The 17,343-nt window shown below is 41.7% G+C and overlaps 1 protein-coding gene across 6 annotated transcripts in view; it reads left to right on the top strand.

The window, feature by feature from the left end:
- Positions 1-17,343, top strand: part of PRKAG2 (protein kinase AMP-activated non-catalytic subunit gamma 2) — a 209,934-nt gene that overhangs the window by 48,674 nt on the left and 143,917 nt on the right. Inside the window, exons 1-2 of one of the 6 annotated variants that reach the window (XM_088158016.1) lie at positions 4,179-4,358; positions 4,468-4,525. The exons of 2 other annotated variants lie outside the window; for them this stretch is intronic. In XM_088158016.1, coding sequence (XP_088014142.1) covers positions 4,472-4,525 — 54 coding nt within the window. In that variant the 5' untranslated portion in view covers positions 4,179-4,358; positions 4,468-4,471. Of the gene's footprint in view, positions 1-3,984; positions 4,359-4,467; positions 4,526-14,316; positions 14,402-17,343 lie in introns of those variants that run through there. 3 more of the 6 variants (XM_014873674.2, XM_088158064.1, XM_088158277.1) reach the window with 3 other exon arrangements.

Here is a 17,343-nt window from a genome sequence, read left to right as displayed (position 1 = left end):
TGCAGGGAAAAAATTGTGGCTGTTTGAGATGAAAAAAAGGGATAAATTGTGGATTTTGTTTGTCATGGAATATTTTTCTCTTCTCCTCTCTCTTTCTATTTTGTACCATCCCCATCACTCTGCATTGCAGTTTTGTCTGATCTGGACGGGGTGGACTCCACAGTTCATCTCTTCTATCTCTTAATCTTGGGGCTGAATGTTCTGATTTTTCTCTTGTACTCCTTTTCCAACTCTTGCATACCATAGCTGCCCTTTATGCAAAATCAACTTCTTTAGCTGTTCAACTAAGAGCAGGTGTGGTTTATGGTGCAGTTAGGTTTTTTTTTCTCCCCATTTCATCTTCCCCTTGGACTCTGCTGGTCTCCCAGCTGCTGCTGTGGCTTTCCCTGCCCTTCAAGGAGTTGCTTCTCTCATCTGAGCATTCCCCAGGTGCTTTGGTTCCTTGACTGGAGGCTGCACATCTGTGTTGCACATTGCTTTTGGTTGCTGCTCGTGCTCAGTAGGAGTGGAGATAGGGCAGCCATGAACATGATGGCGGTGTTGGCTGTAAAAAATATGAAGAATCTTTCTTAATTACACACTGGACAAAAGCCCTGCCCTGCCATGCAGAGCTCTGGCTCACCATGCACTTCAATAATTGCTGTATCTGCTTTGTTCTGAAGTGATATCTTCACAGACAGAAGCTCCATTGATTTCAAGGCGCTGTTAGCTTCATAAGAAAAAGGAAACTATAATGGAAGCTGGCCCCATGAACTCATCTAATTTATGGAGTACTTACAAACCCACCATATCTTTGTGCAAGAATATGGGATATAAATAACAACAACCAATAGCCAGATATTTTCAGTCTCCTCTGGGAAATTGTGGGAGGTTACTGTATTGCCAGTTAGAAATTTAGGATACTTTAGGCTTGTACTTGGACCAAAAAGGTGAAATAGACTTGGTGTTTTGTAACAGTTGGAGGAAATTGTGCAGGAATTATGTGCAGTCAAATCTGAAGCTGATTGAGGGGTCTGACTCTGAATTTTTGAAAACCAAACTCTTCAAATGGAAAAATAAACCAGTACAAGAATACCTTTTTCAGTTGGGCAAGGAATTCTGTAGCTTGAAAATGTGACAGTCATAAATCTGCTTTGCTCAGTTTGGTCTTTGGGCCATAAGTGAATGTGTGATTCCCAGTCCAAGGCACAAGCAGATTTTGGTGATTTGTTTTCCCTCCAGCATTACTGCCTGGTAAAGTATGACAATTCTACAACCAGTCCAAATATGTGAGAAATCTAGAAGTGCCCTAAAAGGAGCTTTTTTTTTAAAGACATGTATTTATAAAATGAATAATGACTGCTGAGCTTGAGATGCAAGGACTTAAGTATTGGGGGATGGGAGGGGAGGAAATTGAAAATATCTGAAAAATCTATTGTCATGGAAAGTTGATTATATACAGCATTTTCTGGAACCTCCTGAATTGTCCTTAGTATGAAAAGAAGCAAAGAAATAGCTGGGCTTTTGTATCCCTGTTCATAGAGACTCCTCGAACTTGTCGATAAAGTTTGGTTGAAAACATCATCAAATAAATTTTTTGTGTGATTTCCCATATTGCACCATCATGTGTTAGATGAAATGCAGTAGCTCACTGCTGCTTTTAGTCACTGAGCCTCAGCATCTCTGATAGAGCACAGGCATTTGAAATCCCAATGTGAAATAAGGTATTTATTCAGAAATTAGTTGGTTTCTCTCAGATCTTCATCACTTGCTTACACAGCCACATGTGAGCCCAGGTATTCAGTATGGGAATATTTAATAAAGAATATATAAATGTTTACATAAATGTGATTTGGACACCTCAGGCCTGTAGATTTAAGAATCACTTGGGCTTCTTTGGCAGGACACATCAACATAAATGAGAGTAGTCATTAAATAATGGTAAGAAATGATAGCAATAAAACCTCTCTGACTATTTTTCATCCCAGAAGGGTAAAAGAAAATGGCAAATTATTCAATGTTTTTAATGTCTGTCAGAAACTGGATAGAATCCAAAAACTAGTTCAGCAAATATTTATGAAATGGTATCTAAACCATTAACTGTTCTGCTTATCTGAGAGGTAGTTGTGCAATCTGTTTCACACTCCTTATCCAAAGGTGGGGGAGGAAAAGGCATGTTTCTGAGGTAGAATTTGTGCCAATCATACTTTGGGACCAGATACAATTTTAAGATCTTTTTTTTTTTTTTTAAAGAAATCACTTTAATAGGTCTGGATGATTCTTGACATTGGCTACATTGAACTGAGCCCTGTGAGTGATTTGAAAGGGATTTAGGGATACGGGACATTTTCCTGGTGTTAATGCCCCTTTTTATTTGATCTGATTGCTAATCAGAATAATCCTTAGAAGTTACCTATACAGAGAAGCATTTGACTTGAACTGTGCTTTGTAGGAGAACCCTTTTTATTCCACTATGAATTCAATCTCCTCTTTTACCCTCTCCAAGTCAGCCACAGATTCTTTCCTTTCTTCTGTAGCTCAAGGAGGAGAGACAAAATATGTTTTGCTTGCTCCAGCTGGTTGACTGATTTCTCTTGTACCCCTTAAACACAATTTAAGAGGAAGCTTGTTTATTTTCATGAACTATTTGTATATGCTGCATACATAAAATATTCATTTAGCTGGGGAAAAATCTTCTAAGCACCAAATATTTGTGCATGTTTCTGTTAAAAAGGGCTGCCAGTGATCTTGTCTTGAAAGGATTCAAGTAATAGCTGCCATTTGTGAGTGAACACTATGTACCATTTTCAGCTTTTTTGCTCCCAAGGGGCTTGTGTTGTCAGAGGCACTTAGCAAGACAAAGGAAAGGAGAGCAGTGGATGGTTCCTAGGATGTTCTTTCTGCCTGGCACGAGAGGAGTGTCACCTGCACCTCATCCCTTTTGCTGCTGGAGAACAGGTACTGCCCAGCCTCAGTGATATTTATTATTTGATGTAGACAGAATTAAGGTCGGTGTTGGCTGAATCCTCTTGCAAAAGGATGCAGCATCCTCCAATGAATGGGAAAAATAGACTGAGAGTGATGTGTAAGCCAAGTCCACTCCACTGATTTAATGGTTTAGTGACCTGGAGTCATTCAGCAAACCCTCCATCTTAAGGAGTTTTTCAACAGATTATCACAAATGGTGTTTGAGATGACCAAGAAAGGATTGGCAATGCTCTGTGGCTCAGGATCTGGCCACCTGTTTCTCCAGAGAGGTGTCAGTTCATTGTGTGGTGTTCTGATGCATCTGTTCAAGAACTGGAAGCTGCAGGGATGACATATCTGCCTTTTGCTTTCTTTTGCTTTATTCTAGCAGAGGTGTCCTCAACTGAGCCAGCCTTTGATAGCATCTTGGTCAAGGATATGTCACCAGGGTTTGGGGAACAATTTCATTGCCAGTAAAGGACACTGTGAGACTGGTTGGTGGAGCCATCAAAGCTGAATGGGTTATAAAAAAGGGGTTTATCTTGATGAAGAAGAAAACTCAAATCCCCACCATCCCTCAGCTCCTACTGGGAGAGTTTGCATTGCTCTGCTAAGCATTTGCTCATGTGGTGCCCTTTCAAAATAACTATTATCTTTTTTTTGGATGGTGATATTTTTGATGGTTATACTTTGTGCTCAGGCACTTTATTTTCCCAGTGAGGTCTTTATAATAAATTAAAAAGCCAGCCAAGTCATCCCCTGCTCATGCTGCAGATGGGAAAACTTAAGCCCAGAGAAATAATGTGACTTTTGTGCAGCTACAAAGTGGAGCTGTGGTTAAGTGGGAAATAGGGCTGTTATGGAGCAGCAGAGACTCCAACCTTGAAAATGCATTTACTGCTCTGTGCTACCTTCCCTAAGGTATTCAGTACTGATGCAGACGCAGCCTCAGTCATCTGAAACTTCTGCTATTGAGAATGGGATCTTTCCCCCCTCCCTTCAGATCTCATTAAAGACGCCTGCGGTGTTTGAACCCTCCGGCTTCCCCCGTGCACCCTGAGCATCTCTAAACGCACCCAAAACGCTGCCAAAACCTGCCCGAGGTCCGAGCGCCGCCGGCCCCTCCCGGGCTCCGGGCTCCGACTCGAGCCTTGCCGCGATGCCCGCCGGCTTTTGGCAGGCAGCCCGCAGCCAGGGAGAAACCCGCCCGCCTTCCTCCTCCTGCGGTACCCAGGGCTCTGCCATCCCCGCGATGGGAGGCACGAACACACCCAGCCCTGGTCCCCATCTGTTGCAGCATCGGCTCCAGTAGCAGAGCCCGAGATGTTTAAATGCGCTTGCCTTTAGGGAAAAGCTTTCAATGCAGTTCTTCGATGGACGTTTCCAGCCAGACTGCAGGATTTTTCAGAGCTGTAAGTCAGAGCGGGGGCTCGATCGTCCCTGGGTTTCTCTGGATTTGATTATTTTTATTATTAAATTAATTTCTCTTAGAAGGGGAAAATAGGTTTTGCATTCATTTAGGTGGATGCTCGAGTGCACTGCAGGAAGGCTGCTGAGAGGCAGGAATTCTTCAGGCTGTGTAAGAAATGCATGGTTCTTGGGTATTTTGGTTTTTTCATCGTGTTTTGTCTCTCTTGTATGCATGACTGGCAAGGGGCTGTTGTCCTGTTTTTAGTGCATTTAATTACAATAGATACTCCAAGGCTGAACAAGATGTTCTTTTATCTAGTTAAAGAATGTAGCTTGGGTTTGGGTTTTTGTTTTTTTTAATTTTTTTCCCTTGCATAACTTTTCATTAATGTTTTGGAAAGAGAAATTATCATTTGGGGGGTGTTCATTTATTTTCAGCCTAAAACCATCTGGTCTCTGCATCCTGCAATGCTTGGTTTCTCCTACTGCTCCTCTCAGAGCCTCCTGAACTGCTGAGCAACTAATTGCCATGGCTAGTCACTGCAACCCCAGATCACAGGTTTGCAGGAACTGCTGTTTTGCTTAATGATTTTAATTTGATATTTGATGAGGCTTGTCAGGATAAAGAGCTGTATTACTGGCTGCATGTGCTCCTCCTTGCATTTTTCCCTTTTTACTACCAGAATTAGTGCTGAACACATGCAGTTTGCACTGCAATTAATGGATCTGTGAGATAATGAACATCCAAAACGGATGAGGCGGCTCCATCCTGGGATCAGAGCCTGAAGGGTTTCAAGATCTTCTGTTAGTGGGGTGATGGTGAATAGCAAATGAAATTGAATCCAGTATAAGATGCAGGGTATTTTGCCAGCATCTTGTGTGTTTTGCTTGCTGTTCACCGTTATGGGCCACAGGAGAGATGAGGGTGTCAGCCTTTGGGGAAGGGATTTCACGCTCAGCTCTGTCCCCTCTGTCGTGAGTGCAGGAGAGGCTGGCAAGCAGAGGCGGTGCTGACTTTGAGCAGCCCTGCGAGGTGTGAGGAAACTGGAGTTGCTGCAGCTGGGAGCCCGGGGGGGGGCAGGATTATCTGATGGAAGAGGGAATGACGGGCAGCAGGATGAAATGGATCCTGCTGACAAGGGGCCAGCCCTCAATTCAGAGGGAGGCACTGGGAAACCCAGCAAAAGAAGACTTGGTTGTACTTCAATTTAGTATGTTTATATTACTGGGAGCGGAATACAAATGTATTTATTTTTTAAAAATGCCCCAGTTTGAAATAAACAAGAGAGCTCACCCCCCCCATCCACCCAGTCAATTCGTACAAGGATGTCTGACTTTCATCAAGAAGAAACTAGGAGAATTAAATGCAATATTGTTGCAAATCTTTAAAGGCAAAAGACAGAGTTGATGGAAATCACCTGTAACCAGAGTTTGCTTCAGGCAGCCAAGAGCCATCAGGATTCCATCAGGAGGAGAAAATCCTCCTGTCATTTCAGCCTGTTTGGCCACCCAAGTAGGGGCAGTGACAAGCTGTTTTGAAAACAAGAAATATTTAGTCATGTTACATTTAAAATAAATGGCAGTAAAAAACCTGTAAGAGCTTGCTAGCACGTCTGTATGCACATATGATTATATATTTCACTTATGCATTGCCCTATATGAGACCATGTTTATATGTGTGTGAAAATAGTGATGGCCTGTGAGTTGAATTCTGTCACATCTACATCTGGGAGGACAGAGTCACCAGAACAATTTGTTTCTGCTTCTCAGTGTAGGTGCCAGTGCCTTTGCTTTTAGAACATATGTATATTTTGATAAAGTTACCCTTTCTGTGCTGATGTAAGAGACACTTTCTCATAGGTATTTGATGACTTCTAGAGCCTGATTGTGGTTCTCAGTCTAATTTCCATTTCTAATAGACCTCAAAATAAGTGTTAATAAAACTTGGGTGTAAATGTATACTAATAGTTGTATAGCTATTCAGTATGTATAGATAGAAATTAATATTCCTGATGAGCAAAAAATACACAGTATTTTTTAGGGCCATATTATTGGCATGAACTTAATTTTTGGTAGTAATGAAAAAATAAAATTGTTATTCTGAATCAAAATTTCCTGATTGTGGATTTAATTTATCTTGAGGGAAAAAAAATAAAATTTGCTGTGTTTTGCTTTGTTTTGTTTCCTTCTTGGGTGCTCATTAATTACATGGGAGATTTTCAGTGATGCTCCTTGGCAGGGTGGGTGTCCATGCCAGGCTGAGCTGCAGGCAGGGGCTCTCCCTGAGCTTTGGTTTGGTAATTCCAGTGTGAGCTTTATTTTTTTGTGACAAATGGGTTTGGACTGTCTGCCACATGGCTTGGAGCAACAGCCAGTTCTAAAATGGCCTCTCCCGCGCCAGGCTCGTACTCTGCCCATCTGTCACTGTGTTTGGGGTGTCCTGCTAAGTTGGAAATGTTTCCCACACTCTCCAAGCAGGATCAAATGCTTCTCGACACATTCTGATGCCCAAACTGTCAGCCAAATCAAATGCAGATTTGCCTGTTTCAGCTCACCAGTGCCTGCTGGGTTTGAAAGCCATTGCAGAGGGCAGAAATGACTTTTGGTATATGTGGACAATGAGCTTAAGTTTTCAGTTGGGTTTCCCTGAGCGTGTGTTTGCTTGTCCTTTCTCCACAGCATGTTCAGATTGGTCCATTGTAATTGTGGTGCTTAAATGGACTCATAGAGGATAACAAGATGGCTAAAATCAGAAGACTCCTGCTAAAGGATAAGAATTTGATTTGGCTCATTTGTAAGGTTTTCTTCCCTGCATTAGATCTAAACTAGGAACTATTTCTGAAAAGAAAAAAAAAAAAAAGGTAAAAAGAGAAAAAAAATTAATGAAGTAATAGTCCTTGAAAGAAGTCTGAAGTTTACTTGGGAAAATGTCTTCCTCAGAATTTTAGTACTGCATGTACAATAATTAGGAAAAAAACCTCTGGGTATGTGTCATTTCTTCCCTTCCCTTTCCATGAGAGGATTATTTCCAAACTGGGCCCACTGCAAAAATTTATTTTCAGTGGTGGCTATTTCTAGTGTGAGTGAGTAATCTCTTTGTTGTGTTCTTCTGTTTGTCTCATTGTTCACAAGATTTTCCAGATGGGAAAGTATTTTATCCATATTTCTTTCAGATATGGTCAGTGGTGTCTTCTAACACCTTCTTCTGATGCTCTTTGAAGCCCATCCCTTGAGACAGACTTTAACAAGTGATTAGGGCTTGGTGTGTGTGGGCCTGGAAGTGTGAGATTTACTATCCCTTGGACATCACCAATTCTCTTAACAAACATGCTTTTTCTCAGGAGTTGTATAGCTGCTCTGTTTTCTTAAAATTTAAATTCTGGGATTTTTCAGTTGGACACGGTGGTTCCTTCATCTCACTCCACTTGACACTCACCCCATCAGAGAGCTGACCCTGTTACCTACACAGCAGCCAAAGCTGTGCAAAGAAAATGTCATCTTAGTAACACCTGGAAGTGCCCCCGGAGCTTGGGGCCACACCCAGTGTAGGAGTGTGTCTCGACAGCGAGCAAAGCCGGGATTGAAAGTGGGCTGAAATGATCCCGGCTGGGTCCTGCAGGCCAGCAGGGGAGGAGCTGGGAGCTCGCAGCGTTTGCTCCGCGTCCTGCGGGGATGGAGCAGCATCCCCGGCCCCAGCGTTGTCATGGATACGCGGGTACCGCTGCCTGCGGCCGCGGGAAGCAGCCGAGTAAACCGCGCTCCGCATCGCCGTGCACACCGTAGTAAGAGGCAGTCCCTTGTTTGGACAGCTTTCTAAATAGAGGAGGGGGAGAAAAAACCCACCAACAACAAAACAAAATAAAACAACAACAAAAAAACCCAAAAAACTTTGTTCGCACTTTAGTGACAGTAAAGATGGAGAGGCGAGATGCCGGGTTCATTTATCCTACATTGAATCCTCCAAAGTTTAAGCAAGTTGTCCAGCCTCTCCCATACCAGGGAAATGGGAGCACATAGCTCGTTGGAGATGCTGGTTTTCCTCTTCTCTCTAGGCTGGACAGAAAGTGTGGGGTAGATGACTTGTGACAGATATCCTTAATGCCTTCCCAGAGCTAATCCAGAAAGCCAGAGCAGGCAATGAAAGTCTCATCCCTGAAGTGCAGTCATGAAGCTGTTCTGGACTGTTTGTAAAGCAGTTTGGATTCCCACAGCACGAATGATGTATTGTAATTTATTAGCATTGGATGTCAGTGCTAACTGAACATCTAGGAATGGCACAAAATCTCGCCATCTCTCAGCTCAAAGTCAGAGGTGGGATCTAAAGGACATGCAGGCTGGGTTTGGGCAGAATACTGTCCTATGAGCGTGATAAAATCTTCTGAGTTGTCTCTGAGAATTTGAGGTTTCTTCTGACCTTGAGGACATTTTATATTGCCAGCTTCAGCAAAATGCACCTTTAAATAAAGAATTCAGAGTGTGGTGAATTAAGACATACGTTCTTTCGGGAAAACAAAAAACTAGTTTAGCTTACAAAATAAAGCATATTGTATGTATTGGTCTCTTTTTACATGTGGTGCTAAAAGTATAAGAAAAGCTGTAGTAAAGTGACTGTAAACTTCATAGAGGTGAAGTTATTCTCTGCAGCTGCAGAGTGATGTAGGAAAATGTGTCAGGAAAGCACCAAGAGGGGAATCTTTCCTCATCATGGACAACATGTACTGTTCCCCCTTGACCTCCCATTCAGGTCTTCAGCACACAAAGCACAGGATCATCTTGTTCTTCCTTTCCTTCCCTAATTTCCTCTTTGCTTCTGCTTTTTTTCCCCTTTATTTTTTTTTTAGGTGAGATCAGAGCAGGTCCCTCACTTGCCTGGCTTTCCAGCTGTAAGCTTTCTTCTAATTGTCAAGATTATTCACAGTTATTGACTGACAAGAATGGAAAGAGGAGGCAACAGACAGCTGTCTTCCTAAATGCAGTGACCTGGAAAAAATAATTGCAGTTCAAGTATTTATGGCAGAGATCTTTTTCCTGGTGTGGATGTCACATTTTTTAGTCATATATATGCAAGGGAGATCCCTGAAAGTCCTCAGATAAGGCCAGCAGTTGGGAGTTTTCAGTTCTGATTCTGTTTTACTCTTCCTCGAGGACATGGTTTTTGAAGAGATTTGGCCAATAGAGAGTGGGGAAAAACATAAAAAAATGCAAAAAACAGTGACTTTTAAAGTAGCTGAAGTGTGGAGATGACTTAGTAAACCTCAGTATGATCCCTGCATTGAATCCCCTTCAGATTGTTTGCTCCCGTGCTGCAGCAGCTCAAGTGTTTTTATTACATTGTGGTAAAATCATCTTTTGTTTCCTGCAGTTCTGCTATTTCACTGTGGCTGAAGTTGTGCTTCATAGCAAATGCTGGCTTTTCTCTGCAAGTACATTGAGATTTTGTGTTTCATTTATGTAAGACAAACTCATAAGTATTGGAAAGCACTTTTATTGGCATTGAGTATGTGTCATCCAAAGAGGTAACATTTCCAGTCTCCTGCAGTCCTTCCTTAGAGTCCTGTGTCTTGGTTTCTTAATTCCCTCATCACTCACCTAACCACATTTTCCAGGACCGAAGTGTGTTATCTTCTGCTTTTACTTTGTGTTTCTAAACTTTGAGTGCTTTTTGAATGAAATGTCTCACCAGAGAAAGGTTGTCTTTGGCTGGGCACCCAGGAATAGCACTTAATAATGGGTTTGTATGTGCATCATGGTGGTGTCACAGGGACTGTTGGGAATTTTGTTTTCCTCCCTGGCGTGCTTTCTCTGCTGTTCTCTCAGTTTCTCTCTCTCTCCTTTTTTTAAGGTGACATTTCATTATTTGCACGTTCGCTAGGTTGTCCATCTGCTGTTGTAATAAACACGCTGCCAGTCACTGCTGTGTGGTTCGTGGTGTGAAGGAGCTGACAAACCAGGCTGTGTGTGCTTGGGGATCCTAGTCAGGCTTTGCCAGAGTGCCTCTGTGATGCTCTGTGATTTAGTGATGAGGTGGGGAGCAGCACGCTCCACCACAGCATTTCCACACAGCCCTGAGCTCTCTGCACGTTACAAACTTGCTGGGGCTCCAGGCAGGAGCCATCCCATCCCATCCCATCCCATCCCATCCCATCCCATCCCATCCCATCCCATCCCATCCCATCCCATCCCATCCCATCCCATCCCATCCCGTCTGTGCTCAGTTCATCTGCAAGGCTGAATCACCAATGAGATATGGTGGGGTTTCCTGGCAGGAGAGCACAAGGCTTGAAAGAAAATTTTTTTTTTTTTTGTAAACACCATAGGAATATGTTCTAGTGATTTAAGTCTGAGATTGAAAACAACACAAAAAAACAATCCATGCTCTCCTGAAAGTTTTTTTGATGGATCTTGTCTACAGCCCCAGAAACAAAAAAAAAATGAATTTGCAGTAGACTTCTGGAGATTAATTCCTGTCAGGATCAGTTAAGAATTTCAGAAATTAAGAAGAGTGTGCTGGATGCTGCCAATATCCCATGATCAGGATAACTCAGGAAGAACAGCTTGGAAGACATCTGTTTTTGGGGAAATATCAAGGATTTATTGGTTTCATGGCTCTCTTTAAGCCCTTCCCTTTGAAATTCATAGTTTTAGCAGCTTTTTCTGCCCAAGTGTTGGCAAGCCAAGCTGAAGAACCTGTGGTGAGAACAGTGGCTTCAGTAGCTCTTTAGGACCATGTCCACTTCTTGTTGAAGCTGTAAGAAATGCCTTTGAATTGCACATAGGCTGGTTTTCTCCTGCCAAGCTTTCATATGTGAGTTTTTTTACATAGAACATTGAATAATCACCTGATGGATGGGGATTTTCACATACTGAGATCTGGGTTAGATTTCAGTCAGCCATTACTCTCCACTCTTTTAAATAGTTCCTCTTCAGGACTGAATATTTCCCATTTGTTCCAGGCATGTCATTTAGGGGGACTTACCTTCTATTATTTCAAATCTGATGCTGTATCCACCTTGAAGTGCACACAGCTGGTCCTGCACAATAACCCCTGGACTGTGCTGCCTCTGGAATCTTCATACTGTGGACAGAAAACATAAAATCATTAGGGTGGGAAAAGGCCTCTAAAATCAAAGAGTTCAAGGCAAACCTGCCATCTCCACCATTTCCTCTTGTCCTCTTGCTTGTTTTGGGAGAAGAGACCAAGCCCCACCTGGCTACAACCTCCTTTCAGAGAGTTGTGGAGAGTGATAAGGTCACTCCTGAGCATCTTTTTCTCCAGACTAGACTTCCCCAGCTCCTTTAGGTGCTCCTTATAGAACTTGTATTCCAGGCCCTTCACCATCCCCCTTGCCCTTTCCTGGACAATTCCCAGCCCCTCAATATCTTTCTTGTAGTGAGGAGCACAGAACTAAGGACAGGATTCAAGGTACAGACTCACCAATCAATCTATATCTTATTTCTACCTTCTCAAACTCACCAGACGTACATATTTGGTTTTTTGGGGCTTTTTTGGTTTTTTGGTTGTTGTTTTGGATGTTTATTATGAATATAAATAGCCTTAGAAGTAATAGCAAACAAATAAATTTGAATAGCCTTGTGCAGTACAAAGCTGGCTTGCACAAATCCAACCAGCTTTGTACATCTGTTCCTGCCCACTCCCTTTGAGTCATACTGAGACTTAGTCACCAGCATCCTCAGTCTCACAGTGCAACATATATTTCTCTCCAAAACACATGCTACAGTCTAGATGGCATGGGGGAGTGAGAAGAGCAAAGCAATGAGCAACCTACTCCTAAAGGGATAAAGGAATGTAGCAAGTCTTATTATACTTTACTATAGCTGGTATATCAAAACAACAATAACAAAAGGACAGAAATTCCTGTGTATGTCAGTTTTGAATCTTTCCTTGTGCAATAATGGAGTGATTTGTTGTAAATCCCCAAAGGCTTCTAGATAGGATTGTTCTCAGAAAAAGACAATTTTCTATTCAAGCAGAGCTACCAAGCTATGCTCTCTGTTCCACAGAGATCAAACTGTGGATTCAGCTCAAAGGCTATTAGCATATGCAGCATATTTGCTATTCAGAGTTTTACATAGGCTTGTATTAGGTACAAATTCAAGGTTGATCTAAAAAAAATCTGCTGGTGTGCAGAATGCAATGAAAAAAACTGTTCACAGCTGATGTTAATAAAAATCCTGACCTTCTTTGTCCTTGCTACGATACTTGAAGTGCTCATAGCTCAGTAATATCAGCAGAGGAGGAGACTTTGTTAAGGTGTGATGCTGAGGAGTGCAGCTTGTAGCAATCTTTTGTGAGATCAGAGCTCTTGTCAGCACTCAGCTTAATTCCTCTGTCTGTTGTTTTCTTTGTTTATTTTATTAAAGGAGCTGTCTCCCCATATTGAAAACTGCCTCAGTAAAGGGTCACCTTCTGCTTGAGTTATGTTGTAAAAAGAAACTATAATGTCTGGCAGGCATTTCACATCCTTAAATTTGGTGCAATCCTAGCACATATATAGAACTTAGTGAGGCAGAAAAGTATTGCCTCAAAGGTGACACCACCCGTAGTCAGGACTGCGTGATGCTACCCACACTAGGACTCTGAAGCTGTTTATAGCTGATGAACCCAGACTTTCAGCAGAGGTTGGTTATGGGGCTAGTATGAAGTTCTTCTGACCTGAGTCACTCCTGAAATGTGGCTAAAGAATTGACCATGTTCATGGGGACCCACCACGGTGGGCACAGATTTCACATCCCCGTGTTGTTCACAGTCATTCCTCATGTTTGAATAGACAGTTGCAAAAGATGCCAGCAGGGAGCTGTTTGTGAAATATTCTTTTGATATCCAGCCCTGAAATTTTGGACCACTGTCAAGCAGGGCCATAAAAAGATCCTACTTCCACCCAAAATACATTGGAAATTGGTCTCTGGCCTGTCAGTCACTGCATGTCCCAGCCCTGGCTGGTTCTTTGGCTTCAGCCCTTGCAAAGAAGCTTTATCAGCCTGGCTGCCAAAGTAGCCTTGAAACTAAACAATAATACAACAAGAATCCTGTTTATTCTGTGTTGTTTATTGGATTCAAGGCTTTAGTGGTCTGTTATTTAAGTATGCACTCTCTGCAACAGAATTACTGGAAGACCTCTTCTTACACCAAGGTCTCCAATTTCAGCAGCCTCCAGACCAGCATGTTTGTGCAAACCTTCTTTGGCAGGAATTCCCCCCAGTAAGGAAAGAAACAGTGAAACTGGCTGGAAAAGGTGAAAAATGGTTTGGTTAGCGAGATCTTGCTATTTGACTATACTATGCCAGCCAATGTATTTGCTTTCTGCATCCTCAAATGTGGTTTTCTTTCCTAGTCTCCAAAATAGTTCTGAGAAAAACTTCTTTGTTTTCCCAGGATATCAAAGAACAAAAATTTTATTCTTACTTCTTTTCACATAATCCAAAATATTCTGATATAAGGGATGTCAGAGGAAAAGGGGCTGGAATTAAGAAGGATCACCCTCTAGATGTAGGGGTAACCCAGAGCAGAATCATATTAGAGTTAATCTCACTTTTGGAGGAGAAATTCACGTGAAGAATCTGTTACCTTCCAGATATCTGTTGTTTGCCCAGAGGAAATAGGGAAAGAAGTGGTAGAGAAGATAAATGCAAATGCAGACAGAATAATCCTGACTTGCTCTGAAAAATCACCTGTTGCATAGGTGTTGTGGGAGATTTCCCTCCCCAGGAGGGAGCCTGACTGCGGACAGGAGCACTGAGCCATGGTTCTGCTGTGTCATGGCTCTGCTGTCCTCCAGGAAAACCTTTGCTGTCCCTGGGGCTGTGTTCTTCAGTGAATATAACAGGAGCTGCCATGACAACCTCTTGTAAATAAAAGTGGATTGAAACAAAATAAATCTGAGGCAGCTCTGTGGCTATTAAGTAAATCTAAAGTTCTCAAGAGGTCGTTTTTTCTAACAGGATGGCAGGGCTGATGTCTGGCTGTCAGATGGAGCAGAGTGATGGAAGGACTGACTAAGGAGCACAAGCATGACAGGAAAGCCAGGTTAGCAGCACTAGGACCTGCTTTTTCTCTGTACAGAGGTGATCACAGACTGTGGTCTCTGCAGAAGCTGTCTGTCCAAGGATACAGTGCAGGACTGATGGACACAAGGCACGATGCCATTCTGCAGCCAAGGCTCTGCACTCTGAAATCTCTTCCTCCTTCCAGGACGTCACTGTGTGCCTTTGATGGAGCTTTAAGTGTCTCTGCAGAACCATGTGGTTGTCCAGGGAGCTGTTTCCAAGTGGAGTAAAGCAGAGCTGGAGAGCAGGAAAGCTGTCTAAGAAGAGCGTCAGTCCCCAGCCAGTGGCAGAGCAAGCCTTCTGTGTGTATCTGTTGGCATCAGATCACAGCAGTCACATCTATGACAAGGGCAAGGGCTGCACCATTGGTCACTCCAGAGTTCTGTGCTATTTTGGAACACTTTTGGAACACTTTAATTTTTGGTTTCTTTTTTTTAAGTTACCCTATCATCAACTGCATCATCATGTGTTTCTGGAAGAAGAGGAACAAGAAAGAAATTGTTATCTATCTGTATTCTGGAGAAATGTTCATGAAGGGGGAAATAACCACCTAATATTTCCTTGCTTAACCAACAAATTGTAATTGACAGAGCAGAATTTGTAGCCTGGTATTTGATATATGTATTTTTTTCCATCTGTGAATGGATACTTTCATATATATAATCCCATGAAAGACTAAAAAATTGTTAGGTGGCAGTTACAATTATAGACTTTTTCACAGGACTAAAAGTACAATTATAAGTCACTTTGAAATGTTCAGCTGTGCTGTATTAACAAAAAAAGGTCTCATGCTGCCCAGAAATCTCCAGCTCCAGTTATTTTGGCTTACAGGTAGAGATGTGTTCTGGATGCAAAAACAGATGAAGTCACAGTACCTCCATGGTACCTGAGAGTTACAAATCAGAATAGAGTTCTCATCTGGGTTTCATGATACTATTAGACTTCAGACTTTAATATATATGTGGCTTTAAATTTGGAATTGTAAATGAGAACTGAAATTTAGCTCCTAGAAAAATAGTTGTATCTATCTACTCTCTCCTGGTTTTGAAGGTTTCTGCTCAAATAAGGCATTTTGGTTTCATTCCTAGCAGTTCTAGATTTTCTGAGCAGCTTTTTCAACCCTTATTAGTAGGTTTGTGTCCCCTTCAACCCAGTTTCTGCCATCCAGAATCCAGCCTTCCTAAACAGCTGCTTTCCTCCCTGGAAGTTACACTAGGGAGTAATATAGAGGTACTAGTATGTGGAGCTCAAAAGAGGTTTTTTTCTTGATTTTTTTATGGAAAATTACTAGCACACCTCAGATTCCAGCTTTGCACTACTGAAGATGGGTAGAGAAAAATGTTGGTAAATCCTTTGGCTAAATTAAACATGAGGGGACATCTTTTTGTATAACTTTCATTAGGCTCTTAAATGTCTTCACAGAGATTCTTCAATTAGGTCCTGCAGTAGCATACGAAATAGTAATAATAATAATGATTATGATAATCTCTATAATGATGGTGTTTATAAATGCCATTTATGGCTAACTAATTATTATATGGAGTAAGTAATTTTAATCTTAATTTTAATCTCTTCCTTTGTTTTTGAGATGTTTCCTTATGTTTTTATTTGCAAACAAAGGTGATGTGAAGCACAGATGCCCAGGCAAGAGGGAGATGTAACATAGTTGAGCTTTGTAGATAGTTCCCATTGAATGGCATAGATAGGGCTGGGAGCAGACAAATTTGTCAGGAATACATTTGTTTAGGGCCTAATGATTTGGGCCATCTTGGCCAAGCCTGGCTGCTGCTTTTTTTTTTTTTCCCTTTTCAACTTGGCATGAATTACTCCCATGTGTTTCAGTTCCAGTAATTCAATATTTTGTTCCTTATTTTTGTTGCTCGTTATGTAACCAGAATATTTTCAAACACTTGTAAGAATTATGCCTGAGTTATACACAATTTTTGAGCATATTTTGACTTTAGTATGATTACACAAAGCGATGTGATTAAACCTGGGGCTGCTCGGAATTCTGAAGACAAGCAAGCCCTGCAGACTTCAGGGATGGTGCTAATTTTTAATTAAGCTCTGTTTGATCACAAATTAAGTTTATGTGAAATTGCTATTTATTTATATTTTGAACTCTTTTAAATGGATGCAGATGTGGTGGTTGAGAAGCACTGAATCATTTCATGGAAAGGGTGATGCCTTGCATCTGGGAGATTCTGTGCTGGGGAGGTATTCCTGACATTTAAAACACCATTTAGGAACCCAAAACTCAATTCTTCAGCACACACCATTAGGCAATCTCATGCTTCTGGTGACAGAATTGCTCATTATGTACTTTTCTGATTAAACAAATGCTAAACTTGACACTAACATAATTTCCTTATGTATGTAGAAAGGAGCTCTAAAAGCCCTGTGGCTGGAACATGAAGTATCATAAACAGAACAGACGGCAGGAGGTGGAATATAATTGAAGTTTGTTTTTGTTAGTTAAAAATGAGCATGTGTGCTTTTCTTTCGGCTTTATTGTCTTCAGTCCTGCAGAATTGGGTGTTCCTCTCACATTTGTGCAAATGAATCAGTTATTACCTCCTAGAGCACCATGTCAGTTTGCTCTGTCTTTTGTTTAGCAGTTACATATTTCTCAGAATGTTGACATACTTTCATTCAGGTTGTGTTTATTGCCATAAATGTGCTTTAAGATCATACCTCCCACTAAAGGCAAGATAGGCATTTGCTGAGCAAGTGGATGTGTTTAAACTATAATTTCCTACCAATTTTTCTGTGGGATTTCAGTACCTCCCCTTGAAAATTTTAACACAGGACTTTTTGGCTGTGCAGGTACTTTTTGATGGTGGTGTGGTGCAAGTGCTGCTGAGGGCTCCCTGCTCACTTGTAACTTACACCTGACATTGTTTCACAGCTGAGGAGAACCAT

The sequence above is a fragment of the Sturnus vulgaris genome, chromosome 1 (genome assembly GCF_052056855.1).
Source record: "Sturnus vulgaris isolate bStuVul1 chromosome 1, bStuVul1.hap1, whole genome shotgun sequence".
Classification (NCBI taxonomy): domain Eukaryota; kingdom Metazoa; phylum Chordata; class Aves; order Passeriformes; family Sturnidae; genus Sturnus; species Sturnus vulgaris.
This window is presented reverse-complemented; position numbering and strand designations above follow the sequence as displayed.